This window comes from Mastigoproctus giganteus, chromosome 3 (assembly GCF_048544385.1).
Source record: "Mastigoproctus giganteus isolate SK-2022 chromosome 3, ASM4854438v1, whole genome shotgun sequence".
Lineage (NCBI taxonomy): Eukaryota > Metazoa > Arthropoda > Arachnida > Uropygi > Thelyphonidae > Mastigoproctus > Mastigoproctus giganteus.
The window spans coordinates 211,874,830-211,898,253 of record NC_143577.1 but is presented as its reverse complement, the minus strand read 5'-3'; the positions used below and the strand labels follow the sequence as shown (position 1 = coordinate 211,898,253).

Here is a 23,424-nt window from a genome sequence, read left to right as displayed (position 1 = left end):
TTGGTCCCTGTGATTTGTCATTACTGAACTATTGCATACATTGATTTGGTATGACAGCATATTTTACACATGTAAGCAATTGCACACTACTGAATGGAAAACATCTGTGAAAAGGGGTGTCATAAATCAGCACAGGCCTTGGTAAAAATGCCACATTGGACCAGCTGGCCTTTCATTGTGGAAAGGGGGGGCAGACTCCAATTCTAGCTCCCCTACACATGGCATACCAGGGGCTGACAACTTCCCCAGTCCAGGCCATGGGAAAACTGCCCCCGTTGACACTCCCTCTTGTATTAAGAGTTGTATTAATTTTAAATACCTTGTATAACAACACAGTGATTAAAAAATGTTTAGTTAAGGTCATTCTTTCTGCTTTAAAATTATTAAAATTAAAAATTCCAATGCCTATTCATAGGAATGATGATCCTGAATCCTGCATCTGGAAAACACTTCATTTGAAACCTGCCTACACATAAATAGCTTTTTAATGTAAATAACTGCATTGCTATTTTGTTCGTAAACAGTTTTAAGTTCAAATAAAAAGTATGAAAATGTCCTCTCTCTCTCTCTCTCTTTCTCAAGGGCACCATACCTAATCCTAATTCCATTTCATCAGGACCAAGCTGAAACATAGCTCCACTACCTGGAACACTACAGGATGTAAGACTGACTCCTATGGTACCTAGAATGAAAATTGTTAGAAGTAAAATTTCAACACAGCATAAACTCTCATAATATTTATCTAAAATGATGCATGATTTTATACTGTGAATTTAAAACATTTGTAAAACAATGTCTGATAATATAATACAGTCGATTCCGGTTATTTGGGACACATCGGGACTAGTGCATTTTGGCCCGATTAAGCGGCTGCCCCAATTATCCGAAGTTTCACGTAAGTAGTTAAAAATACAATTTACCCCCCCCCCTTTACAGTTAGTTCACTGTACAATCAAATCACGTTACGACGAACTCACCATAGTAAAGTACCGTTCACTATACGATGTGTAGTAAGCGCCAGTCATTGTAATCACGTTTGTGAATTGAATTTTAATTCTATTAAACAGCGATTCTAATTAGCGAAAATAGGAGGAATATTATCCAGAGGCTATAAAAGTAAAGATATATTAAGCACAAATTTACCCTTTATTACCTTACCAATTAAAAAATTAAATGATACGTGCAAATCGGAAGAATATACGTGATGATCGGAATAATTAATACGTACTGTAATATGTACATACTAACTAAACTAGTTGACATTTCTGTTCACTGACATTTGTTGGTGGGGGCTGAAATTTAAAACAGTAAAAAGATAAGCAATCAATAACAAAGAACAGGGCACACACACAAATTGCAAGTAACACAACACGCTCAAGTGAGAACAAATTAGGAAGCTTTAAAAATAGGAATGAAGAGAAGATTCTGAAAATAATTTTTTTTATATGATTGAAGATTCCATGGAAGTGCAAACACATTTTACCATAATAACCCACAGAATTCCAGCTGTCGGTATTACCGCAAATTCAATAAGATCGAGTTTACTGTCCGTTTATTGCACTAACAGAAAAGCTCAATAAACAGGTGACTGCTAATTGTTTTTATTGTTTTATGGTCGTGACCTCCAGAAATCCGACCGAACTACGTGGTACGGTCGGAGACAATCGTAGGGTAATCTCCAGTGCTGAGGTCTCCTGCCCCGATTAAACGGCATTTTGTCCCAATTAAGCGAAGTAAACCCTGGCTATTTTCTCGATTGGTTTTTGTTTTTTAAGATTTGCCCCAAATAAACGGCTGCCCCGATTAACCGGTGGCCCAAATAAGCGGAATCCACTGTACTGCTATTCAAATGGAATTCCCCATCCTATGTAGCACATCATTTTAACAATATAAAATTACTAAACATAAATTAAAGCAAATTAATAAGATACCTTTATCAAGAATGACTAACTGTGTGATTAGGGCCTCTGCATATTATAAAAGTCACAAGTGTTTTTTTTTTTTTTTTTTTTGTTGGTAGACATCCTCACCAATTTTAGTAGCAATGAAATATATAAATGCTATTTGTTTAAGTTACCTTCTCCCTTCAACATAAAACTGTCACTCCTAAATTATTTAGATAAAGTTTGGTATTTCAGAAAAAGTCATCTATAAATTTTGCTTAAATTACTTACCCATATTTCCAGCAGCCTTCTCGATGGTATGTTTAATCTCCTCCAGCGAGAATCCTTTTTCAGCCATAGCTCCTGCTATCTAAATAATATAAAATGCTGTTGACTTCATATAATCCAAAGGCAAACTGCTACAGATTTACAGGTAGTATCTGTACATTGCAGGATGCCCACAGAAATAATTCAAATTCTTCTCTACTACATATCCCAAGATTAGAAGACAGGGCCATGCAAAGATACTTGGGGACCCAGATGCAGAAGAGGTTAATGGGCCTCATTTATTTTTATTGAGACTTTGATTGATGCTCTGCACCATGGCCCCCTAGATCGAGGGCCCTGGTTCGGCACATCCAATGCACCCCCCATTTGCACGGCCCTGTTATAAGATATAATTACATCATTAGAAATTGAAAATTTGGATTATTTTATAGGTCATTAATTAATGGGCTATTTTATATAACTCTACAAAAGTTTATCTATAAAAGATATGACACATTTGTTTTGATGATATTTGAAGTAGCGGACTGGTCAGGGTGTCAGCTTGCCCGATGGCAAGTGGACTCCCTTGCAATAACATTAGACAATATGTTAAAAATGTTAATGACCTTTTAGTAGCTTGAAAATATAATAGTTGTGGGTGGGCCCCCTTTGTCTCCTGGCAACCAATATTTTTAGACCCAGTCTGCCACTGATTTGAAGTATGTAAATTTGACAAAGAGTAATTTAAGGGCTTATCCCTTAATCAGAATTTCCACTAGATATTTAACAACAGCAAGCTGATTTTAACAATCCCTTTTAATATAAGAGAGAGAGAGAGAGAGAGAGAGAGAGAGATTGCATTTTTTTCTGTGCTATTTTCATCTTTTTTAAGTTTCATCCCTGTTTTGAATATGAGTGGAAACCAAGAAGAAAACAAAAGTAAATTTGATCTCTCTCTAGTAATATACAACTTATTCCAAAATATATGCCAATATTTAAAATATCTTAGTCCAATAATGCTGTTAAAGATTAAAGGAAAAACTACTTCAATTTACTAAAAAAAATAAAAAATTGGGGAAAACAAGCAGTGCTCTGCTTAGACACTAAGCAATTCATTACAGAAATAAATATCTATTCATGGCACTTATTTCAGTCAAAATTTTGCAACCAACAGAGAGCTCACAATTTCGGGGAAAAAATTGTTTAGGTGAAATTTCTAACAAGGAAACTACTACTAAACTAGAATTAATTAAGTGGAGATGATGGCCATATTTTTTAGTGAATCCTTCTTGATCTTCATCTTTCAGAAAAATTTGGGGTGAGAATTTTTTTTTTAAGAGAGATATGCATGTCCTCTGCTTTTACAAATCTGTATTTTTTAAAGAGAGATATGCATGCCCTCTGCTTTTTCAAATCTGTAATTCCACATGTGGCTGAGCCACACACACACACACACACACACACACACACACACACACACAACCTCTAGGTGGTATAATACATTGGCAATGTTCTATAATTTTCTTGCCTTGTAAGCAAAATTTTAATGTAAAGTTGACTCTTTAATATTCATTGTGGGTAATATCACAATTGCATTCTGTATGCAATTTGTGATATTGAAGTAATAGGCCATATTTCTCTATATGCTCTATTACTTCAAGTTTTCTCTTCTAATGTGAAAGATGTTCTTTGTTTTTTACTTACAAAAGCATTGGTATCACTTTGTGCACACTTTCCATTCATTATATGGAATAATAATATTTATGCTTGGAAAAATCATTAACTGCATAAAATGACTATAGTCCGACATAACAGTAAACAGTGGACTGAGACAGATAAATGGTACTTCATGTGTTCATCTGCTTGTGCATACAGTATTCTCATCAACTTATACTACTCCACAAAATAATCTACCACCCAATTTTTTGTCAACAGGAATGGCCATTTTTACGTGAAAAATTTTCCCTGAGAAAAAAAATTGTTTTATTTGAAAACAAACTATGCAGGTGCATGTTGTTCAAAGAATTACTGTATACTAGTGAGCTCATAAATCTTTTAGCAATACAGTGTTTTCCTATATTTTTAATGGTTTTATGATTTTTTTTTTTTTTTTTAATGTAAAATTGGCTGAAGCTGTTGTCAAATCTTTCTATTCCATTGGTGGACATAATTTTTTTCCACCAATTCCCCACATCTATTCTTCAACTGTCTTTCCTTAATTTGAATTTATTTCCTCTCAAGTCCGTAATCTGAGCAAGAGGAAGAATCCCATCAGAATTGAGCCTGCTCAACCCATTCAAGGCCTTATACACCTCAATCAGATCACCTTGCAGGTGCCTAGTCTCAGACACTGTAATTTGCAGAACTTAAGCCTTTCTTCATAAGAGCATCCCTTTGTTTCCCTCACCAATCTTGTTGCCCTTCTTTGTACTTGTTCTAGCAACTTTAGATCCTTCCTAAAATGAGGCCTCCACACAGTACTCAAGGCATGGCCTCACCATTGCCTTATACAACAGGATAATCACCTCCTTTTGCTATTGCTATTAGCAAAATTCCTGTATATCATTGACAATACCCCATGACCTGCTCTGGCAGCCTATCTGCACTGTCAGAAAACTTCATGACTGCACAATTACTCCCAGGTCTTTTTCATTTTCTACCACCCTAAGTGTAGTACCACACAGTTGCTATGTTTCTCTGGATTTACTTCTACCTATATGCAGTACTTTACATTTATCAATGTTAAACTTCAGTTGCCACTTCTCAGCCCATCTGCCCAACTTTTCTAGATCCTGCTGCAGTAGCACACTGCCATCATCTGTATCATCCACAAACTTGGACATTAAGCCTGATATACCTTCATCAATATCATTTATAAATATACAAAACAACAGCAGACTCAATACCAAATCCTGGGGACTCTACTAATAACATTAGTCCACGAAGAGCAGCGTCCATTGATTACCACTCTCTGTCTTCTCCCACTCAACCACCCTTTTATCCATTTTAGCAACTTGCCCTTAATACCATAATGCTCCAATTTGTACAGTAGTCTTCTATTCACAACAGTATCAAAAGCTTTCCTGAAAGCCAAGTATATGATATCAAAATTATTTTTTGCATCCAGTTCCTTTGTAACCACATCATAGTATCCAATCAAATTTGTCACACAAGACTTTCCCCTAACAAACCCATGCTGTGTCTGAATTATTACTGCAGTCTCGTCTATATGATTCTGCAATGCTTCTTTAACCAGTGGCTCCATTATTTTTCCCCAGAACAGAAGTTAAACTAACAGGTCTGTAATTACTTGTATCACCCTTTGATCCCCCTTTGTGCATTGGGGATACATTTGCACATCTCCAGTCTGTGGGGACTTCCCCTGATCCAAGGTTGGTTATAAAGTTCAAAAATACAGTTCCAGTTTAAGGTTTGATTATTTTATTTAACAAGTAAATTCCATTGATAGTGACATTCTTTTTTATTAAAATCTCTCATTTGTATCACTTAATTCAATTTTTCTTCCAAAAGAATCAAGAAATAGTTAGAGAGATAAAAAAAAAAAAAAAAAAGTCTATATTTGTATTTCACCTGAAGTGAAAAAAACATACATAAAATTCTTCTATGCTAATAATATCTTGATTTACAATCAGTTATAGAAATGCATCAATTACTTAATTTTATATTTAAACAAACACTGGTTAATATCATAAACTCTATTCCTGATTGAAACTTTTCAAATGATATATGATTTATCTTTGTAGATGTAAAACTCAAGACCAATATCGCAAAATATTCAAAGATGGCTTTGATAATATATAATAAATTAATGTTTAAACAAGTTACAGCGCAGCTTGCTTATAATTCAAATTTGAAGGGGGCATAATGAATTACCCAAACTTTCAATTATCCATTTTGTATTTCTTTCTGTTTTAAGGATACAAAATTAGCGTGGGATTTTTAACTGGGAATAATTCTGCAATTGTGATTTCTGCTGAAAATATGGTTTTAGCAAAGGTAATAGATACCTTTTGTTGTAATTTATATTTTCTCTTTAAACTTCACTTTTTTTTGTGACCAATTATATACATATATAAACCATTAAAGTACATCTTAATACATAATTATATGAGAAAACATATCAAATGCATTTTTCCTTGCCTTCCTCACGTTTATCCTAGTCACTGATAATAAATAAATAAATTTTCTGTTTATACTCCGGGACGACCAAACGGTCAGAGGAGTTCACAAGATAGACAGAATACAAGAAACAGCACCGTATTCAGCAGTCATGGGCTTGAACCCCGGTCACTCAGGGCACGTGTACTTATGCACCCGCGCGCCTGACCACTAGACTACGGCGGCCTGATTAACCTTAATATAACTGTTTATATTAAGTACAGTACTGTGAAGCTTATATTCTGTTTTTTTTAATGAGATTTTTAAATTCTCAGAAGGGAAACAAGTATTAAATAGAGCAGAATATATAAACAACCTTTGGAAGTTCGTTTCACATTATGAAGGGAAACATAAGTTATTTTAACACTTGTTTTTAATGGAAATTTAAGAAGTGCATTATTTTTATACACAGTACAACAAATTATTAGTGTGACAATATAAGCTCTAAACTTTGAATTTAAAGCTAATTTATATCACTGTATAGAACAGGAGGTTCGGAGAGCAAAAAATACAAAATTGAAATAGTCAAATATTACAAATTAAGTAATTTTGAATTATCCATACTCTACTGTTTTAAGATAATTATAGAGAATGTAGGATGTAAATCTATTTGTATTTATTAAAGTTAACTGAAAATGTGTACTAGGATTTACATTCCAAATGGAACTAGCAAAATACATATACTGATGAAATTCTTGGCAGATGATTCCAAAACACATATCCTGCCCAGAACTTTGAGAAAGACTTAAAAAAGTTCTCCATACCAAGATTTGTTTAAGTCATAGGAACAACATTATATGATATTAACCATGTCTTGCAAAAATTCCTCCCATTTTTTTTAACTGAAGAATGTTTTCTAAGATGGCAAATTCATCATTCTCAAAAATTACCTTATATGCTAATATTGCTCCACAAAGTCCTCTTCTGCCAGCACTTTTATCTCCACCATGAAGTGCACAATCTTCTCCCAAAACAATCATTTCAACCTTAAGACCTTCAATTTTAGCTCTTTCTACAGCTAAACCAAAATTAAGACGGTCTCCTGTATAACTCAAAACTATTACTAACGTTCCAGCTGAAAAATACAAAACAAGGTAAGCTTTCATATATCATTTCATAAATTATGCTTGATTCTTGCCATCTTGCTAAACATAATCAATACAGAATGATTTTTAAAAAATAATATGATAAAATAAAAATAACATCATAAGTAAAATATGTATTAATTCACTCATTATTAAGAGTTACATATTTTTAAAATATGTAATTCTCGTTTATTTATAAAGATAAACAAGAAAGTAAACTAAAGATTGATAAGCACCTTCATCTCACTGCTGCTGTTTGTATACTACTGATGCTTGAGTCTAGGGTTGTTTGTTTCATTTTATTGTATTTAAATGTAAGCTGTAGGTTGATTGCTCCCCTAGAGCCTGAGTAAATTGGAGCAAACACTATGCATCTTTGTGATATACACAGCGTCAATGAAGTCAGTGTATGGTAACTATTCATGTTGCATGTAAATGATATTAAAAAAAAAAAATTCATATTAGCAACACATGAGAATGGCCTCATCTAACCATATGTATTATGTCCATAAATTGTTTCTGTTCTCTGGTTGATTTTTCCTGTTTTGCTGAACAAAAAAACCAGATAGTTCTTTTTTGGGGAGGAAGGACTTTGCTATCCATACCGACTAACTCAGCAGGAATGAAAAAAGCCCATAAACGTTCCCCGTATCACCGACAGAATTCAAACCAAGGTCTTTTCATGTAGCGTGTGCGGAGGATAGTGATTATAACCACTCTGCTACTCACACACAAATTATGTAAACTGCATAGCGAGTGGTTAAAATTTTCAGCTAATTTCAAGTTAATTTTCAATTTTTGTTAACTACATAAGTTATCATCATTATACTATTCCCCCGCTCCCAGAAAACTATCTGGATGCAGCCATGGCTATAACCCTCAACTTGTTAAGGCCATACATAACCATCTTTGACTGATGCATCTGTTACTCTTTATCAAACTTGTTAAATTACCACCACAACTTACATTAATTATTCATATGAAGGATAAAACTGCTAATGGTTTCTCTTTAATAACATAACATTTAGTAACATGAAACTGACATAACATTATGTTATGTCAGTTTCAACCATGGGTCACCTTTCTTTTTGAACACACTATTCCACTTGTAACCATGTCAGCTACCACGACAGACCACACAACACTGTTGCATGGTCCATTTTATATATATAAAATACATATAATAATTAAAAATTCTATGACCCATAGTACCTATGTCCTTAAGTGCCCTGTTTATATTTATTCAGTTTTGTAATAAATCTTAAATCTATATGTGCATTATTATTTAAATCAATTTGGTTTTGTGGCAATAAAAAATAAAATAAGAAACAACAAAAAATGTAGATAGTTTTATACACACTTAACTCCCGTAACAACACTTCTGTTTATAGTACTGTCCCGCTTTTAACACTTTTCTTCTAGTTCCATTGGTCAATTCTATGAAGTGTCATACACTTTTTAACATCTATAATGCTCTCATATATCACTCTTTTTTTAAGGTATGGAAGGAATAAACCAGAAATAACCCTCCTTCCTCTTGATTTCTGATCTTGAAAGAGACTAAATTCTAGGAATTGCTTCTGGCACAAGTAATGTTTTTTTAATTTTATATTTAACTAGCAGTTCTGAAGGTAGTTTGGCTGCTCCTTGCAGTCAGTGTTAAGCCATTTGCACACTCTGCTTAGCTTTTTTAAATTTTTCATTCACTTTCTGTACTGCTGTATGGTAAGGAAAGTGGATGAACACTATTAGTGTCCTTTTTGTGTGTGTACATGTGTGTTCAATGTTATCAATAATTTCATTAATGACAACATTATTATTATGTTAATATTAAATTTATCATCATTATAATACTTGAGATACATTTAGTTTAACCTTTTTAAAAAATTTTCATTCTTTCTAATACCATGCAAAAAAAAAGGTAGAAGGTTCTAAAAGGCAAGCATGTGTGCAGGTTTTAAACTTATATATAAACCATTACTTCACAAACACTGCAAAAAAAAATTCATTGTTATCTATCAAAATATTGATGAAATATGAAAAACAGCTATGAAAATGGCTGTTTTTCATATTTCATCAATGGCCCTGCTTCTACTACTCTTTAAGGCTACTCCTCTAGCCTTAAAGAGCAGTAGAAGGTGAAAAGGTGTATATAGTACTCTCCCATTACATGGGAGAGTACTATATACACCTTTTCACCTTCTACTCTCCCATGCAGTACTCTCCCATGTAATGGGAGAGTACTGCATGCACCTTTTTATTTGAAAATTTATTGCTGGCATGAGGCTCTGCATCAGAGCAAATTTGGTGCTCCAGATTAGAAAGGTTGCCATTCTGTTATTCAGGCTGTTTAATGATACTTCAAACCTGCACACGATACCTTACTTTAAACAGCTTAATAATTTACAATAGCTTACTTTACTATATACAAGCACTAACTTTAAGCAACAGTTAATAAATATCAGTTTAACAAAGTGTAAAGCTGTTGTAAATACCTGTGTAACAATTTTTAAAGAATATAATTACTCTCTGTTCTGTTATGGGTGAGAATACAAATTGTTTTATTTTTTCATTAACTACTAACCTTTGTTGCCAACTGCTGCAACACGGATTGCTGTCAGAACTGTAGCTGGTGGAGGTGAAGTAAACACAGCACCCTGGACACTAACACTTAGCATTCCTTGCCCAACATAGCCTAAGACAAAAATAAATAAATAAATAAAAGAATAATAATAAAATAGTACACACACACACACAGTGAAAAATAAAAGATAAGTTCAATCAACAGTAAAGAAAAGAATAAAGGCAGAAAGACAATAAGACAATAAGATAAATCAGCAGAAGTCATTTCCAACCACATGTTGCCAGAATATAATGCATACTGAAATATATAAATTAAGAATATGTTAGGAGAATGGCCAGACCAAGTAAGAAGCAAATAAAAGAAAACTAGTACCATACATATAGCAACGATCAAGAGGAAGAGGGGAAAAATAAATTAAGAAAGGATGTTACTGGAGGATTACATTCCTAAAATAATTTGAAATAAATCAGTTGATGGCTAATATGGAAAAATTTATTGTAAAAGTTTTTAAATGACAACTCAAAAGGCCCCGGGTGCCAAGCCAATGTTCCTATTGTGACTTAAATAGTGATTTTTCTCAGAGATAAAAGTTCCTCTTAAGTTATATCGTTTTCTATCAGCAGTTTTTTATAAATCAGTTCTACACTTGGAAGATCTCGAAATAGAACAGAGAAAGGAAATTCACCTTTCTTTTTTTTGTTATATATATTACATTCTTTACTAACGAACTAACCCTTCTAACTGCTTGGCCTCCTTGCGGCACTGTTCCTGCCTCCCCGTGGTGGGGCCGGAAACCTTGGCAGAAAAGTCCTCTTGCCAAGGGCAAAAAGGAGCAAACATGGCAAATAAAGACCATGTTGACATGGAAAATGACAACCCAAAGAGACAAAAGACTGATCGGATGGAGCAACCCTGCCCATCTTTCTTAATCTTCCACTCTCTTAGTAACCGGCCTATGAGTAAATTGTCTCCCTTTGTTATACAGAAACATGTGGAGGGTATTGCAGGATCTCCCAAAACAGCGAAGAGACTGCAATCAGGAGACTTACTAATAGAAACCACAAATCAAAGACATTCTGAAAAGCTTTTACAACTAACAAGCTTTGCTGCCATTAAAAAAAATATATCTCCCCATGCAACCCTAAATTCATCTAAGGGTGTCATATCTAGTTGGGATTTATTAAATGTCACCGAGGAGGAAATAGATATCAATAGAATGTAATTGAAGCAAAAGAATAATGATTAAAAATGATAATCAACTGACACCTACCAGAAATATTATTCTTACCTTCAATACGCCCAACTTACCCTCCGATGTAAAAGCAGGTGATAGAGTGGTATGTTATTAATGATCCTATGGGCAGTGATCACTTCCCAATTGTATGCAACCTATTAATAGCACAGACTCCTCTAGCTCAACCCTGCAGAAAATGGAAATTTGCCTGAGTAAACTGGGCAAAATTTCAGTCATCAATATCTTTCGACGAGGAAAAAATCTGTCTCCATTCTATTGATGATGTGACAGAATACATCACGTTGCATCTCCTAAATGTGGCTAAAGACACAATACCACTATCAAATCCCCTGGGCCAAAAGCATTATAATTATTGGTGGAACGAGGAATTCACAAAAGCAAAAAATAAAGCCTGGAATTTGTTTCGGCAATACCTAACGACAGCCAATCTGATAAATTATAAGAAGTCAAAAGCAAAAGCACGTTTCGTACAAAGGCAAGTCAAGAAAGAATCCTAGACCTGTTTTGCAACAAGCATTAACAAAAACACTGACACCAAAATAATATGGAAAAAAATTAGACAACTTTCTAGTAAGTTTCCTACCATACCTTCTCCAATCCTTTCCTGGAATGGGGGAGATCTATCTAGTCCTTTAGATATTGCAAATGCTTTGGGCAACACTTTTGCTGAAGTCTCAGCACATTCAGCTTATATTCCATCATTCCAAAGAATTAAAAACACTGCAGAACAGCGTTCTATTAACTTTCGAACTGCCCTCCTTCTGCCACATAACAAACCTCTGCAATACCTGAACTCTTGCATGCCATTGGAACAGCTCACAATGGTTCTGCCAGACCAGATGGGATCTCTTATATCATGTTACAACATCTTGATGACAAAGCTCTGCACCTTCTCCTGGACTTTTATAACCAAATTAGACAACTTTTAGACAATATCTAGTCCTTTAGATATTGCAAATGCTTTGGGCAACACTTTTGCCGAAGTCTCAGCACATTCAGCTTATATTCCATCATTCCAAAGAATTAAAAACACTGCAGAACAGCGTTCTATTAACTTTCGAACTGCCCTCCTCTGCCATATAACAAACCTCTGCAATACCTGAACTCTTGCATGCCATTGGAACAGCTCACAATGGTTCTGCCAGACCAGATGGGATCTCTTATATCATGTTACAACATCTTGATGACAAAGCTTTGCACCTTCTCCTGGTCTTTTATAACCAAATTTTTCTAGAAAATGTTTATCCATCTCCTTGGCATAATTCTACTGATTTTGTGTTCCTAAAGCCTGGAAAAGATCCAACGAATTCCCATAGCTATAGACCAATATCCCTCTCAAGCTGTCTCAGCAAAATCCTAGAAAAAATTGTTCACAGTAGACTCGTCTGGATCATTGAGTCCGAACAGTTAATGAGCCATAGTCAATATGGCTTTCGTCAAAACAGGTCATGCTTGGATCTTATGGTTAAGGCTGAATTTGCCATTTGTAATGCCTTTGTTATTCACAAACATCTAGTAATGGTTTCAATAGTTATATAAAAGGCTTTGACACCACCTGACAGCATGGTATACTGAGAGATCTTTACTGCCTTGGAACTAATGACATGAAGGGTAAGAGATCTGCAGATTTACTCAACAAGTACAGATCAATGTTGAAAAAAAGTCACGAGTTAGGATTGAATGTGAAAGTGTCTGTAATTCTGCCCAGACATGGCAGAAGAGAGTATATGATGAGAGCCTTGTCAATCAATTTGGCCGTAGGGAGAGTGTGCAAGGCTCATGGAATAGAGTTTTCAGCATGGTCTGTGCTTTTTACTAGGAAGGACTGCTTCTACAGGGATGGGGTACACTTCAATAGAAAGGGTGCAAGAATATTTGCTGATGCTATCGAGGCAGTGTTAGGTGGGTCGGAAAACTGCTAGTTTGGGGGTTACACAGACTAAAAGGTTAACAGTAGCCGCAGGCAGAGGCAAAAGTGATTCTTGTACTGCTTCTATTAGAATGAGCAGCAGCCTGGAAAGCAAGGTGCTGGAGATTTCCAGGACTGTTGGCAGTCATAGTGGAACAAGTAAATACATGGGCTGTGTTAGGGTAACTAAAAGTAGAAACAGGTGCATATATACTTGCATGTACACCAATGCTAGGAGTATAGTTAATAAATTTGATGGTTTGAAGTGCTGGTCAAGACATCAAAGGCGGATATTGTTGGGATATCAGAGACATGGTCTCTCTGACATAAGTAGTACAGAATTGGAATGTGAGGAGTACAATGTGTACAGAAAGGAGAAACAGGACAGGAAGGGAGGAGAGGTTATGCTGTTAGTTAAGAAACACATAAAATCTATGGAAGTGCATCCAATTGACAATGCAATGTTGAGTCAGTTTGGTGTGACATAAACAATGGGAAAGGTAAAATGAGAGTAGGTGTGTGTTATAGGCCTAATGAATCTTATGAGTATAATGAGTAACTGTGCAGAGAAATAGAGTGAACCAGTAAATCAAAATGTCTTATCATGGGGGATTTTAACTTTCCAGATATTGACTGGAACTTGTGGGTTGGTCACTCGCACACTAGTAAGACCTTTGGATTTATTGGATGACTTTTCTAGAGCAACATGTTCGAGAGGCAACCAGAGGGAGTAATACTCTTGATCTTTTAATCAGCAGTGATTATTCATGCATTAAGAATTTGCAGATAAAGGAACCACTGGGTGACAGTGATCATAATGTACTGATGTGGGATTTACTTAAAGATGTAACTACCATTAAGGGTAAAGGAAAGGGCTTTGCTTTCATAATGGTGACTACAGGGGTCTCAGACAGTTTTTAAATTCTATACAGTGGGATCAATTGATGATGTTACCAATATTGAAATCTATATCTTCGGGGACTTACTTTTGGAAGCTACTAGGATTTTCATTCCAACTAAGAAATACTGTTCAAGGTTTATACCTAAATGGATGTCAGATGAATTAATGAGGCTTGTGGCAGAGAAGAAAAATGTATGGGATGCAAATAAATTATCAGGCGACACAGAATCCTATGGCACATATAAAATAGTCTAATCAAGTCACAAAGGAGGTTAGGCAGGCGAAGGCAGATTACAAGAAATCTTTGGCAAAAGATGCAAAGAAAAATAGCAAAGAGTTCTTTGATTATGTGAACTCTAGAAGGAAAGGGATGAATCAGATTGAACCACTTAACATAGATGGATTGACTATTGATGATCATGCTCAGGTAGCTGATAAACTTAATGAGTATTTTGCATCTACATTCACACATGAGGATTTATTCAAGGAGGGAATGGCAGAGGTTTATCAAACTCTAACAGGGAGGAGCTAAGTGATTTTTTAATAACTGAGATCAAAGTGGATGAAAAATTGTTGAAGTTAAACATAAAGAAGGCACCTGGGGGGATTGGGATCTATCCAGTTATATTAAAGAAGGCAGCAAAGGAAGTAAACAAACCCTTAGCCATTATGAGAGCTTCCTTGGACTCAGGGGATGTCCCCGTGGACTGGAGATATTCAAATGTATCATCAATTCACAAAGGGGGTTAAAAAAGTAACACAAGTAACTATAGACCTGCTAGTTTTTACCTGTCTTCCAGGGAAAATAATGGAATCACTGGTGAAAGAAGTATTGCAGGGTCATCTAGACAAGACTGCAGTAACAGTTAAGACACAGCACGGGTTTGTTAAAGGGAGGTCTTGTCTGACCAATCTGATTGGATACTATGATGTGGTCACAAATGAACTGGATGCAAAAATTTATTTTGATATCATATACTTGGATTTTAGGAAAGCTTTTGATACTGTTGCACATGGAAAACTGCTGTACAAATTGGAGCAGTATGGCATTAAGGGTAAGTTGCTACAATGGATAAAGGGATGGTTGAGTGGGAGACGACAGAGAGTGGTAATCAATGGACACTGCTCTTCGTGGACGAATGTTATTAGTGAGGTTCCCCAGGGTTCGGTGCTGGGCCCATTGTTATTTTGCGTATTCATCAATGATATTGATGAAGTTATATCAGGCTTAATGTCCAAGTTTGCAGATGATACAAAGGTTGGCAGGGTTGTTAACGACAGTAAATTCAGTAAGCTTCTCCAACTGGATCTAGATAAGTTGGAAAAATGGGCTGAGAAGTGGCAACTGAAGTTTAACATTGACAAATGCAAAGTACTATATATGGGTAGTAATAACCCAAGAGAAACATACCAACTGTGTGGTACTACACTCAGGGAAGTGGAAAGTGAAAAAGACTTGGGTGTAATTGTGCAGTCAGATATGAAGTTCGCTGAGCAGTGTAGGTGGGTCGGGCAGGTCATGGAGTCTTGTCAATGATATATAGGAATTTTGCTAGCAGTGACAGAGAGGTGATTATCCTGTTGTACAAGGCAATGGTCAGGCTGCACCTTGAGTACTGTGTACAGGTCTGGAGGTATCATTTTTGGAAGAATGTAGAGTTGCTAGAACAAGTACAAAGAAGGGCAACATTGGCGAGGGGAACAAAGGAGTGATCTTATGAAGAAAGGATTAAGTTCTGCAAATTGCACTGCCTGGAGAGTAGGCACATGCAAGGTAATCTGATTGAGGTATATAAAGCCTTGAATGGGGTGAGCAAGCTGAATGCTGATGGGATTCTTCCTCTTGCTCAGATTAAGAACCTGAGGGGGGCATAGATTCAAATTGAGAAAGACAGTTGTAGAATAGATGTACGGAAATTTTCCTTTAGCCAGCGGGTAGTTGATTGGTGGAATAGACTTCCATCTATTTTCGTGGAAGTTGATAGCCTAAATAAATTTAAGGCTCAGCTGGACAGGCATTTGGAATGAATGGAGGGATGAAATGGGAGGGTTTTTTTTTTTTTTTTTTTTTTGGCTGATGCTGCATAAGCTTTCTTTCTTGCAGCAACTCCTCTACTAATGCAAATTCTAACAGAACTGAGGTATGGCAAGTGTGGTCCCTAAATCAATTATTATAAAAATATCATGGATAATGATTTAATAACAATGTTTTAATAATTATTTAAATTCTTTAATTATTATTATTATTATTAGCCATATGGTGCAAGGAAGCCTGAGGCTTATGCTGAATCAGGCAAAAAAAAAATTTCTGAATTACCCAGAGAGAGAGAGAGAGAGAGAGAGAGAGAGAGAGAGAGAAATGTAGAAGGAAATCACAAAGAAAGAGAAGAACGATGGTATCCAGCACAGGACCCTGGGTGTGCCAAGCCCATACTCACCATATATGAGCCCCTGGGGTTATTAAAACATTTTAATAATAACAATGATTTAATAGCAATCCCAAAATAACTTTTACACTTGATAGGGTTGAATTAAAAACAGTATAGCAGGAAAGGGATCTGTAAATTGCAATACGGGCAGATATGAAGTATTCTGAGCAGTGTAAACAGATGGCCAGAAAAGACCATGGTCTCCTATCAGTGAGTTAACTGAACAGTATCCTGTAAAGATAAGGAGGTCATAATCCCACTGTGCAAGGCAATTATATGACTACATTTGGAATACTGAGTCCAAGTAAGGAGACCTCATCTGAAAAAAGACACTGAGCTTCTTGAAAGGTTCCAAAGACAGGCAATTCACACTGTGAGATCATTAAACGGCTGACGGTACATCCTTACCATCACATCCTGTAGTAATTGTACATCCTGTAATACATTGTAATTCATTCCAAGGAAAGAATTATAATTACTACAATTATGTGAGCTACTGAGTTTGGCAACCAGGCATTTTACTAACCCCTCTAGAGAGGATTTAGTAAAATGAATGAAGGTGGAATTTTTACTGTTATAAAGAATACCAAAACTAGGGGCCATAAATTCAAATTACATGGAAGAGTTTAGACTAGATTGAGGAAGTATTCTTTTAGCCAGAAAGTTGTTGATTACTGGAACAATTTGCCTCTGAAGGTAGTTAAGGCTAACAATTTAAAGCAATTCAAAGGTCAAATGGATAGTTACCTACGTAAAGAGGGAAGGGCATAGTTTTTATTTCCTTATCTACTTTTTTTTTTCTTTTTTGGCAGATGCAGCAAAAAGCTGTGGCTTCCTTGTACTATATGGTTAATACCAATACTAATAATAATTACTTTTATAATTTAATTGTAATTTAAATAATATAATTATTTTATGAAAACAAGGTGCATTTCTGATATTTGCCATAGGTCTCAAAATTCCTGGTTATGCTTTTGGTAACCAGAGTACATAATAGCCATGAAGCCCAGAATGCAAAGAGGGATATACAGTCATGAGCCAAAAGATTATGACCAGCAAGTTGTTATGCAAATCGAAGCAACTGCAGGTAAACTACGGCACATGCACAGGTCGTGACACAGTATAAAAAATACCTGATACTGAGCTCCATTAATCAGTGTTACTCTTATTCTTCAAATGGGAAAGGCAGCGGACTTAAGCTAGTTTGACAAAGAGCCAGAGCATATCCGAAACGGCACGGCTCATGGGATGCTCACAGTCAGCCGTGGTTAGTACCTACCAAAAGTGGTCCGAGAAGGGGGAACCCACGAACCGTCGGTGAGGTGTTGGACGACCACAGCTCATCGATGCTCGAGGTAAGCGAAGGCTCTCCCGGATGGTACGTGGCAACAGAAGGGCAACTGTGGCGCAACTCATAGGTAACTGGAATGCTGGTGACGGGAGGAATGTGTCACAACACATAATACATTGAACCCTGCTGAAAATTGGGCTGCGTAGCCACAGGCTGCTCCGAGTGCCCATACTAACCATGGTTCACTGGCAACAGCGCTTACAATGGGCATGCGAGCAACGAAACTGGACCTTGAGTGACTGGGATAAGGTCGTCTGGTCTGATGAATCACGTTTTCTGTTACAAAATGTGGACGGCCAGGTACGTATGCATCGTTTACCTGGGGAAGTGATGGCACCTGGATGCGCCATGGGACGAAAACAAGCCGGTGGTGTCATGCTTTGGATGATGTTCTGCTGGGATACCCTGAGTCCAGTCATCCATGTGCCAGGCACTCTGACATCTACCACCTACCTAAACATCATTGCTGACCAGGTACACTCTTTCAAGGCAACGGTCGTCCCCTATGGCAGTGCCGTCTTTCAGCAGGATAATACACCATGCCACACCGCCCGGATTGTTCGAGACTGGTTCACAGAACATGAGGAAGACTTCCAGATATTGCCCTGGCCTCCAAATTCCCCAGACATCAATCCCATCGACCATCTGTGGTTTGTGCTGGAACAGCAACTCCGATCTGCGGAGTCTCAATAGGGAGACCTTACAGGAATTAAAGGATCTGCTGGTTACGTGTTGGTACCAGATACCACAAGACACATTTAGAAATCTTGTAACATCCGTGCCTTGCTGGGTACGAGCTGTTTTGGCTGCATGCAAAGAACCAACATCATATTGGGTAGGTAGTCATAATGTTTTGGCTCATCGGTGTATGTCAGTGCTCGGACAAGGGTATTAAAACTGAAGCACTTGCCTCTGTCACAAGGCTGGAAGAGATGCAAGAGTTATGTTATTTAATTAGTACTCCTCCAAGCTGCTGCTTCAGCCACAGGAATATTTTTTCTGGCCTTGGATCTATACCCAAGAGGTAACTATACAAGTAGAAATGTTGGGATAATGGATAGGGTTCTATGATGGATTGCCAGGTGGCTGCAGGGGTAGGAAACAGATGGCTGTAATTAATGATTACTCCTCAGATGGGGGCTAATGTTAGAAGTGAGGAGCCCCAAGGATTGGTTCTGTGACTATTGTTGTTTCCAAATTTCATAAATGATATTGATGAAAGAATAGAGGGCATGAGTCAAAATTTGCAGATTGGAAGATTAGGATATGGTTAATGATCAGTGCTAGGCAGCACTCCTTCAGGATGACTTGGATAAGTTTCAAAAATGGTCAGAAAAGTTGCAGCTGTTTTAATGCAATAAAATGCAAGGTCCTACACTTGAGCAACTGCAATCCCAAATAACTTATACACTTGGTGGGACTGAATTAAAATCAGCAGAAGAACTGGATTTCGGAGTTACATTACAATATGGGCAAACACAAAGTCCTCTGAGCACCATGGACAGTGTCCTACCGGCAATTTACTGAACATTTGCTTGTAGAAATAGGGAGATCACAATCCCACTATAAGACAATTTTAAGATCGTACTTGGAATACTGTATCTAAGTATTGAGACCACACCTAAAAGAAGACATCAAGCATCTTGAAAGGGCACCTGTACAGGAAAGCCTTCAAAATGATGTGGGCTACAGAGCTTGCTTCAACCAGGCAAGGATGGTCAAATAGACCTCAATTACGCATCTCAGATGAAACCTGACTGAGGTCTATAAGGCTCTGAAAGGGAATAGTAAAATGAACGAAAGCAAAATTTGCAATAATGTAAATGATTCCAGAACTATGGGAAATAAATTCAAATTATGGGGAAAAAGATTTAGACTGGATTGTGGGAAGTTTTCTTTTAGCCATAAAGTTGTCATTGCAGTAGGGTTTTAGGAACATCAGGGGCTCACATCTGGTGAGTATGGGCTTGGCACACCCAGGGTCCTGAGCTGGATATCATCATTCTTCTCTTTCTTGGTGATTCCTTTCTACTTCTCTCTCTCTCTCAGGGTAACTTGGAAATTTTTTTTTGGCCGGTGCAGCATAAGCCTCAGGCTTCCTTGCACCATATGGCTAATCATAATAATCATAATAATAATAATCAGCAACTAAGGCCATATTGCTCCATATATCCTATCTGTAAATTACGTGGGTTCTGTGGCCAATTTTCTGTTTGCTGGATGAAAAACCATGCTACCCTCACCTGAGACCAACTAACTCAGCCACATTGTGAAAAAAGGCCCGTAAAAATTCCTCACATCATTGACAGGACTCGAACTCGGGTCTTTTCCACCCAGTGCGGGGTGGATGGCAATTCTACTAACTGTGCTACCCATGAGAGCAGCAAGTTGTTAATTACTGTAATAAACTGCCTTCTATGGTTAGTTGAGGCTGACAGCTTAGGTAAATTCAAGTTAGTTGGGAAAAGTATTACTTCACTAAGGTGAAGTAATACTTTTTTATTATTATTGTTTGTTTATTTATTATTATTATTTTTTTGGCTGGTACAAAAGCCTCTAGCCTCCTTGGACTACATAGCTAACGCTAATAATAATCTTTTTCAGAGCCAAGAAAGTGGGGAGGGGACACGACTGGTGCCAAGGCACAGAGAACAATTTCAAAAGGGGTCAGAGTTCTTTACCCCTCTCATACAGTTTGGAGACTTCAAGTCATTTATACTTGTGTTGAATTCCATAGTATATGCAGAAAAAAAAATGAGCAGGAAATGAAATGAAAAAAAAAAAAAAGAGTAATGAAAAAACTTGGAATATACTAAAAAAATTAGAGGGCATACCATATGTAAAATGCACATACACAAACAAATGGTAATTAATCAAAGGCCAAGGGTATATATGTTATTTGTTCAACAAGGGTATATTATGTATACCCCTCTGTTTTTTTAAAGCAAACAGCATAGCCTTTTGATTTTTAGTTCAGGATGAGAGGCAACATTTGTAATAAAAATAGCAGAAATAACAATAAGGTAATAAATTAATAGGGGCAATAAGGCCAGTTTTGCTTCAATCTCAGTGGAATTTTCAATAGAATTCCAACTTACTCCCTCACATATACACACACATATATAAAGTTAATCCAGTCATATTTCCCCTCACCAAGGCAGATTTATAAACATGCAGAGAGGAAGAGGACAGCAATCATTCTTGTAATATCCATTAGTAGATTTTTTTAAATATTATTATTATTATTAGCTATATGGCACAAGGAAGCCTGAGGCTTATGCCAAAGTTACCCTGAGAGAGAGAGAGAGAGTCAAAAGTAGAAGGGAATCACCAAGAAAGAGAATGATGATATCCAGCTCAAGACCCTGGGTGTGCCAAGCCCATACTCACCAGATGTGAGCCCTTGGGGTAAATTTTAGTCACAAATATATACCCCGTATTCAGCACTAATTCCTGAGGTCACAGAAATGCAAAACTCCTTAAGAAATTTTGAGACAGTGCTTCCAACAGTAGTAGCCTGAAAACAGCCATTAGAATTTGTCTACATTTACATTCAATTTTGCTAATAACCACACTATTCAATATATTCTCCGTATATAAAGTTCTACTTGTGCATCTTTATGCAAACTTGCTGAGCAGCACCATTCACTAATTTGGAAAAGTTTCTATTACATCGTTTACCGACGTAAAACAAACATATTCTACACCCCTCCCCTTACTTTTTTTACTTCTATTACTACTGCGCTCATAGAAAGAATGGCCGGAACAAGCGAATTAGCTACTCCAGGTCTTGATATTGTGTAATCTGGTGGACCGTTCAGACTCTCAACGTTCCTAATAATTACGTAATTTGAAGAGTTCATTTATATTCAAAGCGGGTTGTTTGGATTTATTAGATATAATTTAAAAAAGAATGCAGTTTATTACTGAAACAATAATCAACAAGTATATTTGTATGCTTGTTTCGTGGTCACATGTTATACTGAATTGCTGAACGATAATGTAAATCTCCTCCGGCGTAAATGAATTGTTTAAATACTTTTTTTAAGTATTAGCATTTTATTCTCTGAAACACTTTATTTTACTTTTGCGTGTGTGCGCGCGTAAATTTATTTCATAGAAGATCACACTACACCGCTAACAGTTATCTACTAGCCACAGAGAAGTAAGATAACTCTGTGCTACTAATTGTGAGGTAGACCAACCTGCTGCTCCTGGTTCGTGACCTGCACCGCCACCTGTTACCAAAGTGACTTTGCCAGCTTTTTTCACATCTTCAATATCGTAACGACAGATGATATTGTCAGCTTCCAGAAGCCGAAGACCAGGATTAACTGCTACGAAACCTAATAAACTGTCTCTGACACAATTTCCTACAGTATTTAATAACTTTTTCGAACCACCTCTAACAGCCATATTAAACTTTTAATAACAAGCTTGTGGCTGCTGGAATGCACTTCCTGATAAAGAAAACGGAATTACGAAACATTCCTTTTATGCTCAATCTCTTAATTATCTTTTGGATTTTTTTTTTTTATAATATTATGAGAACGTTTTCATTGGCTGACAAAATTAAATATAATGTCCAACACACATTTTAATTTGTATTTTAATCTGTGATGACGAAAGTTATTTAATATACTAATTATTTTTTCATAGTCTAAAGGGACTTGATGGTGCGGGCGTGGTTGTCTAGTCAGTTTGCCTGACTAGACAAAAACCCTCATTTCCAGAAAATAAAACCATGCAGCTCCCACCCGAGCGACTAATCGGCCACATGATGGGATTCGAACCTACGCCTGGTTTTAAAAAAAAAAAAACCTATTATGTTAGGGTTACCAGGTAATTTCTTACATATACCCATGTGTATTGTGTGTAAATTGTGTTCTCTGGTCGATTTGCTTGTTTTGCTGGAAAAAAAGAACCCAGTTTCTGAGGGGAAAAACCTTGCTGTCTACGCCTGAGCCCGACTAACTCAGCAACGGATTGGATAAAGCCCATTAAAGTTCCTCGCGTCATCAACGGGATTCGAACCCGAACCTTTTCCACCCGGTGTGGGGAGGGCGGTGAATACCATTATGCTACATGCGCAAAACCTAGTAATTATATGCACTTCACTACACGCGAAGGGTGAAGGCTTCGAGAAATTGCACTGAAATATATATACTGATTTACGCTGCTTTCCAAGGATACAAATTCATATTATTATTTTAACGGTACGAGAGATTGTCTCTCATGCCCATATATAGGGCCGTTCCTAGCTACTATAGCGCCCGAGTCAAACAGTTCATACGGCACCCCTGAAACTTAAATTTTATTTTGTTTTATTTTATTGGAAACAAGCATACACGCCAGCAGAACCAATAGAACAGCATGACATAATAAAAAGAGAATGAGATACAATGGACAATAACAGAACGATCACGATTACAGGAGAAAATACTCCGAAAAAAATAAAATATAACTTTTAAAAAATTAAAAAAAACAAAATAAATAAAAGATTAAATACAAGTCTACAACTTTGAGTTAGAAGGAGTATGAGTATTTCTTGATGAAGACTAGTAGATCCCAGATCTACGAA

The 23,424-nt window shown here is 36.6% G+C and overlaps 1 protein-coding gene across 1 annotated transcript in view; it reads right to left on the bottom strand.

The window, feature by feature from the left end:
• The window catches only part of LOC150088657 (triokinase/FMN cyclase-like), a 70,734-nt gene extending 48,448 nt beyond the window's left edge, over positions 1-22,286 (bottom strand). The window contains exons 1-5 of the mRNA XM_090370282.1: positions 22,049-22,286; positions 9,999-10,109; positions 7,220-7,404; positions 2,175-2,253; positions 593-682 (exon numbers count right to left, since the gene is read on the bottom strand). Of these exons, the coding sequence (XP_090226408.1) occupies positions 593-682; positions 2,175-2,253; positions 7,220-7,404; positions 9,999-10,109; positions 22,049-22,259 (676 nt within the window). The 5' untranslated portion in view covers positions 22,260-22,286. The remainder of the gene's footprint in view (positions 1-592; positions 683-2,174; positions 2,254-7,219; positions 7,405-9,998; positions 10,110-22,048) is intronic.
• Between the last annotated feature and the right edge of the window lie 1,138 nt (positions 22,287-23,424).